Raw genomic sequence first — 11,315 nt, forward strand, 5'->3', positions numbered from 1 at the left:
CAGACAGACGCAAGCCAAGGGCGGAAGGCGGGGAGTTCACTCTTCCGGCGTGGCCTGGCCTGAGTAACCGCCCTCCCCCGGGTCCTCTCGGACCTCACGGATCCGCCGACGGCGAGGGTGACTGGACCGAGCCGCTTGTATTTAAAATGTTCTTTTTTTATTTGTCGTTTAAAAACAAACTTGGAAGAAGCAAAATCCAAAACTTGCCCTTTGCCTCTTGCAACATAAATTATGTACAGTTCAGAATGATCGCTGATACAAAACATGCCAAGGACAGGGCGCTGGGGGTGGAGGGAGAGAGGGCGCTTTAAAAAAGGGAATCATTTCATCCGTTGTTACGAAGGACCAACCTTGCTGTACAGGATACACACAACACAAAATAAAGTCTTCACGGGATTCACACTTGTCAGCGATTTATTTTTTAAAAAGGGGGAGGGTCCTGGAGGTGAGGGGAGAAGACTGTAAAAGGGAAAAACTGAAAATTGAATATGTGCAAGTGTAAACCAACCCAAAATACAAACACGGGGCGGGGGGGGGGGGGCGGGCGGGAAGGGAATTCAGATGCAATTATACAGGCGGGATACTTTAAAAAAAAAAAAAAAAAAAAAAACCAACAACCAAAATTCCAACCTTGTAGCTTGGGTCTGAGTTAGTTTATATAAAAATTAAAAACTGTATAAGGTTTCTTCACTAAATTCTACAGGACTATCGGATACCTAGCATATGCTTACAAAGTCTGCCCCATCCCCTTTTCCCAATCCCAGGGCCCAAGCCCCAACCAGAGCCTGACTCACAGGAGTCAATCTCCCCCTCCCTGTAGCCTAGACCTTTTGCTCTTGGAAAAGGAATATCCAATGGCTTTGGGGGCAGCAGCCCAGTCTCCCCACTGTCTGATTTAATTACAGTGGTTTCTGTGGGGGTGGGGGGATGTTATTCTCTTAAACATTTGCAGCTTGAAACAGTTGAGGAAGCAGCTTAAAAAAAAAAAATTCTCCCTACCCCCATCAATCCGCAACCCCCCAAATTCAAAAACAAAACAAAACAAACCTAAAATCACAACAGCGACCGTGCTCCCCCTCCAGCAGGCCTGCCCATCCACCGCCACCAAGCCCACCCCTACACTCCAGACATTTGATTTTTGAAAATATTAATTACAAAATGTCCTTTGCCCACAGCCCCTAGGAGAGAACTGCATATAAGCTTCATCTTCATCCCCACGCGCTCCCTACTAGAGACGGGTCTGGGGCCTCACCCACCCCCAACCTACCCCTACCCCCCAGGAAGAGGTTCAACTGCAGCACAAGCTTGGGCAGAAAGGGGAAGGAAAGGGAGGCAGGGAACCCATCACCCTCTGGCTCCCCCTGGGGCCAGCTCTCTTTTGTGCGTTATAACATAGTCCGACTATACAAAGGGGGTGAGAATTGCCCAGCCTCTATACCCCCACCTTACAGCAGTCACAGCCAGGGGGTGGGAAGGAGGGGGTGAGGAAAAGGGCGGTAGGTTGGGTTATGGAGGGGGCCCCCCCACAAGGGGAGCTCCATGTGTCCGCCCCACGCCCCCCTACCATTTATAAACTGGTTTTGTAAAAAGAAAATAGATATATTTATATAGAATATATAAAGCACAAAAATTAGTAGTTTTACATTTGCTCTCCCCGGGGGTGGGGGGAGAGGGGAGGGTTCTCACCTCCAGCCGGCTCCCCCATTCCCCACAAGACTATGTACAATCCCATGTATAAATAGATAAATACCCCCCACCCTCCCCGCGCTGACACTAAGCTCCCCACCCCCACATCACCACCCCTTCCCACCAGACCAGCAGCAGTTTGGTGACTGAGGGAAAGTGGGAGCTCCGGGCCACACCCTGCCTCACTGGGTATGGGCATGCCACTCAGGGATAGCCCTCACCCTACCACCCACCCACCCCATCCAGGGGCTGGAGGGCAAATGGGCTCATGATGGGGTTGGGAAAACAGGAGGGAGATATCCTGGTCCTAGGTTTAGCACCCCCTCCTGCCCCCATGTCTAGATGGAGAAGGAAGTCCTAGAGCAACTCGGGGCCAGTTATCCCCAATCTTCATCATCATTAGCCTCAACCACCATCCCATGCCCATAATTAAAAACAAAGATGGATTTTTTGTTGTTGTTTTTCTTCCTCTTCCTACCCCCCTTCCACCCACTCAGAAGAGGGCAGTGAGGTGGAAGAGAGGATCGGGGCAGTAGGGGGCTTGGAGAGGGTCTCACATTTCAAAACAGCAAAAAATCCAACACTTAAATGAGGTAGGTGTGGGTGCGGGGTCTCCTTGCCCGGCTTGCCTGGCTCGCCCTCCTGGGCAGCTGGGCGCCTCTTTCCCGTTCATGTTGCATTTGTCAGAGTGGAAAACAAGGAAACACAACCCATAGAGAGACAGAAACACAGAGGAGAAGAGGGAGACAGAGACAGATTGAGAGGGAAGGGGATGGGAGTGAGGGTGGGGGCAGGACCCGGCAGGCAGGGCCAGGTGTGGGACCCGGCCTTTGGGATTGTCAAGCTTAGTCAAGTCTCTTTGCAGCCTTGAGTTGGGCCGGAGAGGTCGGTGGGAGCAGCAGGGCTGTGAGGCCCGGCCACACATCCTCCTCCCCCCTCCCTGCTGCCTCCCAGTTGCTTCTGGGTAGTTCCCGGCCCATATCCCCCTCAAACCTGAGATGCCCAATGGCTGCTTCTGTCTGGCCCCTCCTGGAGCTGGGGGCAGAGATGCCAGCCTGGGGGCCGGTGGCGGGGAAGAGGGTTGCCCCTGGTGCCCAGGGTGGGCTTGGCCTAGGGCCCTCTGCCCCAGCCTCCTGCTCCAGGGGCTCCGGTCAGCCGGCAGCCCCAGCCCTGGGTCCTGGCTCTGGCTGCTACCTCTCTTCCCCCTCATCCCTTTCAGGGAAGAGGTTGGGGGTGGGGGGACTCCCCTGCCTGGTAGCCTCTAAGCTTCTTAGTTCATCCATTTTCGACAATTCCAGGCTCCACAGTGGCAGGGGATCTTGTGCTGATCGTCCTCAAAGTCAAACTGATAGTCATAGGTCAGCTGGAAAGAGAAGAGGGTAGAAATCAATTCCAGCCCCCCCAGAGGGAGTAGGGGAGGGCAGAGATCTGATCTGAGGGCAGTGGCCTTGGAGCTTGGCTCTGGGGAATGGCAGAGAAGAGGGAGCTGCTTTGTCACTCACACACGACACTTCCTCTCACCTCCTCTCCTTTGGGGATTCGCCGGCTGGAGATGATGATGATTTTATCCTCCTTGTCAAACGTCACAACTTCCGCCACACAGTTAGGGGCACAGGAATGGTTAATGTACCTAAGCAGCGGGCCAGAGTTGGGGATGCCAGGCAACTGAGTTGGGATGGCTTTGGTTCCTTGTTGGCCCACCCTGAGTGTCACCCAGGGACCCCTAAATCCCTCCTTCCTCATTCCTCTCTCACCTGGCAGGACCTCCGGTCAACGTAGCATCAATCACATGTTCGTTGTTTATTCGGAACATGTAGATGCCTCGATTCTGGAAAGGAAGAAGTTGTACAAGTGAGGAGAGTATCAGAGAATGGTAGCGGTGCTGGTGGTGAGATCAGGTAGCAGACGCGGGCAGTGGGCTTATCTTCATTTCTTACTCTGCTTTTCTCCCATCACTTACCTCCTCCTCCCGCGGCTCTCCACCTGCTCCCCTGACCCCGATTCTGCCCCTTGCTCCTCTGCTGAGTGCAGACCATATACCAAGATGGCCCCTCTGCCAGTCCATACCTGCTCCTCGTAGATTTTCTCCCGCCGGTTGGCCACCTCGTTGCGAATGATGGTGCCAATATACTCAATGACCATCGTGTGCTTTTCTAGGTCCTTGGCGGCATAGAGCCCCAGGCCCTGGATACGGGAGCGAGCCAGATACACATTGTTCTTCCACTCAGTGCGCAGACGCCGGTACTGTGATGACTTGGAGTGCACAAACTGCTTGCTGTATGGGGTGTTGGTCTCGCCTGTGAAGGTGCTCTGATACGCCTTGGACATGCTGGTGCTGTTCAGGGTGTGAGGCCTGGGAGGTGACACAGGCCATGACAAGACAGCTCTCCCTCAGACCAAACACACACCACCCGCCTCCTCCCCGGGATGCACAACATGCCAGTTAGGGGCATGTGCCGTCTTGGGAATGGAGCGGAGGCATGTGGGTCTTGGCTTTGGTGAGGTAGCCACTAGTTATGGGAACCCTTCCGACACCCTGAGTGGGACAGAGAGCCCAGGATGGGGGGTGGGGTGTGGAGGGAGAGGGGGGCACCAATTCCCCTACACTGAGCCCGCTCTCCCATCTCCCCACCTTAAACCCCCCTCTTGCCAAACATTACACAAGGCCATGCTCCTCTGGGAGGTCTTCCCCAAGCAGCTGAGGCCTGGAATTTAAGCTCATGATTTGCTCAAACATCCGAGTTCTACCTCCTGAACATACTGGAAGCCCTGAAAATGGGGGCCGTGTCTACCACATAGGGCTGGATTTGAATTAAAAGTGGCTCTGAATTCACAGCCAAAAAGTGGTATCCTTTCCTTTCTTCAGACTGTCCCCTTCTCTGACATAAGGTTGGGCTCTGTGCAGATGGCTCAGTGCAGGGGAATGACTGCTGCCTGGCAGGATGCCTCTTCACCACCCTAGGGCACCAGCCAAAATCTTGCCCATCCCAGAGCAGTGGTTTTCAAACGTTTTTGATTCTTTTCTATTTAGCAGCAATCTGTTTTTCTTTTTTCTTTAACAAAATGTCATTGGAATTCCAATACACAACCTAGATGAAAAGAGAATGCTTCTGGATGAATCCAATTTGGGGAAGGGGGAGTTATGCACGAAGAGGGCCAAGTTCGGCTTACTCGGTTTATGTGTTCCAGGACTTTCTGAAACACACAAAGTTTGAAAACCACTGTTGCATCGAGGACTAGGGATGACTGGGGTAGTAGAGCCTGATGCTCTACAACAGCCCAAGGAGCAACAAAAGGCCTCCAAGAAAACCCTGTTACGTGAATTCTGCCTCCCCTCTACCCAGGGACCAAAGTCAGGCTACCGTGGCACACAGAAAGAGCAGTGAACCGCAAGTCAAGAGGTAAGGTTCTGGTCCCAGCTGCGTGACCTTTGTCTAGTCACTTAACTTTTCTGGGCCTCAGTTTTCTCAGCTGTAAAATGGGGGTCATACCACCTGCCCTACCTACCTCATAAGGTTGTTGTGAGGATCAAATGAGATAATGGATGTGAAAACGCTTTGAAAAAAAAAGTATAAAGTGCTATACAAACGTAAGGTTTTAGTATTTTTCCATTATATTTCTAATTATTTTTGACACCAACTCAGCCTGGGGAAGGGAAGGTGACCCTAGCACTTATAGGGTGTCTCAGGTTTGGGAGAATCACAGGCCCCCTAGAAGCAAAATAAGAGGAAGGAGGTGACTGGCCCCCTTACACATTTCATAAAATTTCACCACCGTCTACCCAGAACCTCCCCAATAGCCATTCCCGGGGTGCCCAAGATAAGACTATCCCAGACCCCAGGCCAACCTAGGATACCTGAGCAGGGTGGAGGAAGAGGAAAGGGATACCCTAAGTAATACCTGCATACCCTCTAATCAGGAGGCCTAGAGTGAACCCCCAAACCCTCCTAATTGGCCGGAGGGTTCCTACCAACCACCCACTCCCACATCCCACGGCCCCCCCACACACAAGCTCACCGTTTGTAGTGTGTGAGGATTTTAGGCTCCGATCGGGCACAACCAGTGGGATTGATCATGAGTGGCAGCTCCATCAGGGGGTGGCGTCCATAGCGGAATAAATAGTTTTGACAGCTCTCCACTCCAGGCAGCTGTGGGCACAGGCCGTGCTTGCCTTAGCCTGAGCATTTTGGGGGCAGGACCAGAGTCCCCGGTGCCCACCTGGCCCCCAGCCCCTCCTTACTGATTCAGCTATGCGCAGCACGGCGTGCACCGTCAGCCCAAAGAGCTCCTCGCCTTTCAGGTACTCAGGGAAGAGCCGCAGCATGTCGGCCTCTTTTCTCATGGCAGCCACAGGCTCAATGATGCGATTCCACACAGCTAAGAGGCAAAGAAAGAGAGCAGCCCTCAGAGGCGATTTCTGCTCACTGACCTCAGCCCTAACCTCCATCTGGAGCTATGGTCATTTCCTGCGGCCTGCACACCTCCCTGTCACGAGGCTGTGTGGTTCTTCAGGACCCTCCACTGGCCTCCCAGTCCCACTCTCCCTCAACAAGCCAGAAGGCTTCCTACCCTGGAGGGGCATCACAGAGCCCTATGACACACAAACATGGACCCAAGGCCCAGAAGCCCCAGCACAGGGAACACTGACTAACCGAGAGCCAGAACAATAGGCATGCTCTGGACTTGGGAAGACTTGGGTTCAAGTTCCAGCACAGGCTTTAGGCCCTTAAGCCAAATACTCAAATTTCTCTAAGGCTCTGTTTCTTTATGTATAAACTAGGCAAAATGGAAGTACTTACATCATAGGGTTGGCATAAACAAAATCACCTGTATCAGTCACTTACATTAGTTTGCGCCACATGGTACATGCTCACTTATTTTTACCATTAACGCTAAAACTAAGATCAACAGAATTTTGACCAGGCCGAAGCAACCATAAGGAACACGTGGTTAAGAACAGGGTGGGTGAGCTAGATGATGCGGTCTCAGAATCAGAATATTCTTTAGTTCCACTGCGGGTAGGAAAAGAACCTAGAATACACGAAGTAGACTAGCAAAACATCTTCAATTACAAGAGCAATTAAGGTGACCAAGAGAGGCTAAAACACTTTCTCTGGGGATCTCTAGAAGACCTCTACCTGCCCGAGGTCAGGGGAGGAAGGTCACTCACAAAGACACTGAGGATCTCTCCCATTTCCGTATTACCATTTCAAGGGCCCAGTGCTCACCCTGGGGGGAGGCGTCGGTGAAGACCAGGTCCTCCAGGCCCTGCTCGATGACTTTGATTATGAACTCGGGCCTTCCGTTGTTCTCGCCGATGGAGCAGCGGTAGCAGCAGCGGCGGTTGTTGGTGCGGAGGCTCCAGTAGATGCGTGTGGCCTCATAGCCCACAGGATAAAGGGCAGTGGCACTGTGGAAGTCGGCCATTTGGTGAGGGAGCAGCTGTCCAATGGCATGGAACACAAGGCCCCCTACACGGAACATGTGCAGCCGCTCTCCCCGCTGGATGATGCTGGCGATTTGCTTCACCTCATCCCGCTCAATGTAGACCCGCCGGAAGACAGCAAAAGAGCTCAGCTCCTGCTCACAGGGTCCCTTGATCTTATGCATTGGACACAGCATGGTCTTGTCCTTGAAGAACATGCACTTGGCGCGGATGGCACAGGCAAAATGGTAGACGTTGGGACAACGCATTCGATTGCAGCTGCTGGTGGCACCGGTGCGCTGGCACAGGGAGCACTTGGTGAGCAGTCCTCGGTGCAGGGCAACCTCCACGTTCATCAGTGCCCCGCCCTGGGTCTCATATACCTCCGTGGACCACAGAGCGCAGTTGAGGTGTACCCACAGGTCCAGGTCCAGGTTCAGCAGGCGGGCAGGTCCATCAGTGGCCCCATCACCCTCCTCGTGACAGAAGCAGCAGCGCCGCATGTCGCGAGGCACCTTGTCGGGTCGCAGGGCTGTGCCGAGCTGTTCCATAAACTCTGCCACTTCCCGCTCGTCCTCCTGCCGTCCACCAGCCTTCTGAATGGTCAGCAGTAGCCGCAGCCGCTTCCAACGCACCCCCTTCCACTTCTTGAGGCGAGGGGGCCGGGAATCTTCACCTTCTTCAGGGGGCCGGGCTCGGGGCTTGGGTCGGGCTGATTCAGGGGATGAGGCCAGTGGCAGAGGCGAGGGGACAGGTGGCTCAGCTGAGGGTTCAGCCGGGAGTTCAGCCAGGGGTTCAGCAGGGGGGCTGGCAGGAGAGGGTGCCAAGGGGGATGGGGGCGGGGAGGGTTCCTCAGGAGGCGGGGCTGAGAGCTGTCGCACGTCCAGGTTGGAGACGTTGTAGGTGTAGCTGTGTTGGGTGGGTGGCTCTGGGGCGGGGCTCTCCTATGGGAGGGCACGTGCCCGGTAGCATTAGTGCCAGCGCCTCACTTAACTAGCCCCCTCCCTCCTCTCACCCGGATGGCACTCTCCCCAAAGCCCTCTGCCTTCTTTGCCCTAGCCAGACACCCACCTCCCTTTCTCCTCCAGACCCACCTGTTTCAGGAGGCTCAAGATGTCTAGCTGGCTCTTGAGGGTATAGCCAGGCAACACTGCATCAAACTGTTTCAGCCAATCAGGGCCAGCTTCTGGGCTCTTGCCTCCCAGACCCTTTTCTTTCCCTCCTGCAGGAAGGAAGGGGTCAGAACCTCCCGCCAGAAGCATTCCCCGCAGGTCCCAAGTTTTCCTGCCACACTCACCAGGGCCCTCGGCTTCCCCCTTCTTAGGCTCAATGCCTGCCCGGGCAGGGCTCTCTGGGAACAGCACCTCATAGGAGTTGGGGATCTTCATGCTCAGCAGCTCTGCCACCGCCACCATCACACCATTCAGGTTCTACCAGGGCAGGGAAGGGGATGGGAGGGCTGTGTCGGCAGTGCGGAGTGAGCCCTGCCACCGGTTTGACGGGGACACCCTTCAACACCCAGAAGCCCACTCCCCAAGCAGCCAGTCAGTCCTGCCCTTCTCACACGCTTCCTTCAGAGCACCTTTCCAAGACTGCTACGGACATGAATGGGCGCTCCACCAAAAGGGACCAGTGCCAACAGAGTTTAGGAATGACACAGGCTATGTCCACGACCTGGAGACTCACGATACACATTAGCAAATTAAAGGATCTGAGGAACCTTGTAGTAAAGAAACTTGTTTTGTGGTTTCAACCGGGATTTCCAATTTTCTTTGACCACAAAACCCCGCCAACATTAACAATAAAATAACAAGAGTTCTACCAAATGTGACTGAAGACATGCTGTCTTACAGCATTTGTCGCGTCATGTGCAACTCTCCTCGTTTGTTGGCTTGGGTCTACCACTGGACAGGGAGCCCCCCTGAGGGCAGGGACCTCTCATGCTTTATTTACCCTAATCCTGAAGCCTCCGGCCCAGGCACTCACACACAGCAGGTCCTAGTACATAGTTCTGAGTGACTGAACTTATCCACACAAGCTCCATGGACTGCCTTCTGACCAGGATCCCCTTGGTCTCCAAGGTACCCCCAGGACACACCTTGGCTGCAGCAGCAGAGACCGTCAGCATGACTGACACCTCACTTCCTTTGCCCTTTTCCCAAGTTGTGGCAGGCAGCTTTCCAGGGGCCTCCAGGTCCAGGGCCCCATAAGGTTTGGTATCTGGGAAGACTGAATGAGAGAGGGACCTGTGTAAGCTCTAGCTGCCTCTCTCCCCCCAGCTTGGACAACCCAGCCCTGCCTGGCCCACGCCCAGAGCAGCCTCTACCTGGGATACTGGCCCGAGGAATGATGGGGATGACAGGGGAGAGAGCCCGGTCATCCTGCTCCCACCGGCCTGAGCCGAGCTGAGGGAAACGAGGGGCCTCCTCCCCCAGGATGCTCTCGGGGGACGAAGCCGGCACAATGCTGTCAGGAGAATCGCTGTCCTCATCACTCTCCATCCTGTGGGCCAAAAGTAGGCATTTGCTGGTACTGCCCTGCAGACTCCCCCTCCCAAATCTAGAAATTAGTCGATGTCATAGCCGGATTTGAAATCTGCCATTGGCCAAAGGAAAGATGAAACAACCTGCCCCGGTCCCGTACTCCCATTCCTCATCCCCATTTCTGGCTGCCCCCACCTGACATCCTCAGTCTGATTGTGAGGGGGTGTAGGCAAGGCAGCCAGCAGGTCTAGACTCTTCACCTCTGAAGTATCTGAAGAGTAGAAAGGGAGAAGAAAAGTCAGGCTGGTGACCAGAGCTGACACGGCTTTCTCCCCCATATTTCAGGCCTAACTAGTACAAGATCTAGCTTAGCTATTACGAACTGCTGTCTACCTACCCACCGACCTACAAATCTGGGGCAGATGAGCTGTATTTATTGAGCCTTTCCTCTACGTCAGGCCCTGGGCTTTGTTTATCATCTTTTAACAACTCCAGCAGAGGAATAATATCACACCTCTTTATAGTGAGGAAATTGGGGCCCACACAAATCAACCGTGTTACTTAGCTGTGCTGACACAACTAAATTAATACAGGAACCTGAATTCAAATCCAGATTTCACTGTAGTTCTATAACCACTCAAGCAGGATTGTTCCTCACCAACAAAAGCCTCATTACCTCTTTCCCTGCCATCTACCTCCTCTGTTGCCTGTTCTCTGGACTCCCTGCTTCCAACTCATCAGCCCTGAAGAGGCCCTTCCTAACCTCAGGTATCCTGTCATATGTGCGCACGGGGCAACATGCAACCATTCCTCTCAAACTGTATCAGAGGGGACACTAACCAACTTGGACCCCCGGCACTAAATCCTACCAGAGAAGGAGAGGCCCACTCTGCTCCTGACTTACCCCTCAGTGTCCCTTCAGTATCCCGGGCAGAGGCAGCATCCTTGGGGTGCTCCCCCAGCTCTTCAGATGGAGTGACGCCATTCACCATCTTCTGCTGCACCGATGGGGGTGGGGTGGGGGGCAGCGACGAGGGTGGTGTCGGCGGGTTACTCAGGTTATTCTGGGGGTGGGGTGGGGTGTTGTGTGCAAGATGGCATAGGGAGACTGATGTAATCTCCTGGCCCCACACGACATCAGCAATTTCCTCATCTTCCATTCCCACCTCCACCTCCCCAAGAACCTCGTCATCCCCAAGAGGTATTGCCGTTTTTCTGACCTTGGTAAGCAGCTGGGAATAGTAGTCAGGGCCCGTGGACAGCGCCCCACTTCCAAAGGCCCCCCTCAGCTGGCATTGCCCATTGACCGGGCAGCCACTGCCGAAGGGAGCAAAGAGGCTAAAATTGGCGGTGATGGTAGGCTCCGTTAGGGGCAGCAGGGACAGCTCCTAAGAGGGGCAAGATGACAAGGTTGGAAACCCACAGTGTGTACATCTCTGCCACTGCACAGCTGGGGGCCAGAGTGCCCCCTATCCTGGGATGGGACCATGGGGCTGGCTCCTGGGGGTCACCTGTTTCAGCTGTTTCAGCAAGGCCTCGCTGGCCCTGACCCCGTCCTCCTTCCGCAGCTTCTTTCGGGAGCTCACCAACCTGTCGCTTGCCTTCTGTACCCGCTTGGGCTTTGGTGTCAAAGGCTTCCTTGCTGCTGTATCCTAAGCCAGATAAACCCACAGTGAAGGCTGCTGTCTTCCTCAGAGCCCTCGCCTCCTGTTTGAACCAGA

The 11,315-nt window shown here is 54.2% G+C and overlaps 1 protein-coding gene across 8 annotated transcripts in view; it reads right to left on the reverse strand.

Moving 5' to 3' along the window:
* Positions 1–135: 135 nt before the first annotated feature.
* The window catches only part of KMT2D (lysine methyltransferase 2D), a 40,548-nt gene continuing 29,368 nt past the window's right edge, over positions 136–11,315 (reverse strand). For 6 of the 8 annotated variants that reach the window (XM_060657746.3, XM_060657747.3, XM_060657750.3 and 3 more), the window contains exons 41-56: positions 11,106–11,246; positions 10,815–10,982; positions 10,499–10,658; positions 9,790–9,865; positions 9,438–9,613; positions 9,210–9,340; positions 8,409–8,541; positions 8,206–8,333; positions 6,915–8,055; positions 5,927–6,063; positions 5,704–5,834; positions 5,194–5,241; positions 3,754–4,039; positions 3,441–3,514; positions 3,208–3,316; positions 136–3,049 (exon numbers count right to left, since the gene is read on the reverse strand). In XM_060657746.3, coding sequence (XP_060513729.3) covers positions 2,957–3,049; positions 3,208–3,316; positions 3,441–3,514; positions 3,754–4,039; positions 5,194–5,241; positions 5,704–5,834; positions 5,927–6,063; positions 6,915–8,055; positions 8,206–8,333; positions 8,409–8,541; positions 9,210–9,340; positions 9,438–9,613; positions 9,790–9,865; positions 10,499–10,658; positions 10,815–10,982; positions 11,106–11,246 — 3,132 coding nt within the window. In that variant the 3' untranslated portion in view covers positions 136–2,956. The remainder of the gene's footprint in view (positions 3,050–3,207; positions 3,317–3,440; positions 3,515–3,753; positions 4,040–5,193; positions 5,242–5,703; positions 5,835–5,926; positions 6,064–6,914; positions 8,056–8,205; positions 8,334–8,408; positions 8,542–9,209; positions 9,341–9,437; positions 9,614–9,789; positions 9,866–10,498; positions 10,659–10,814; positions 10,983–11,105; positions 11,247–11,315) is intronic. The other 2 variants (XM_060657754.3, XM_060657751.3) reach the window with 1 other exon arrangement.

Source organism: Panthera onca, chromosome B4 (genome assembly GCF_046562875.1).
Source record: "Panthera onca isolate mPanOnc1 chromosome B4, mPanOnc1 haplotype 2, whole genome shotgun sequence".
NCBI lineage: Eukaryota > Metazoa > Chordata > Mammalia > Carnivora > Felidae > Panthera > Panthera onca.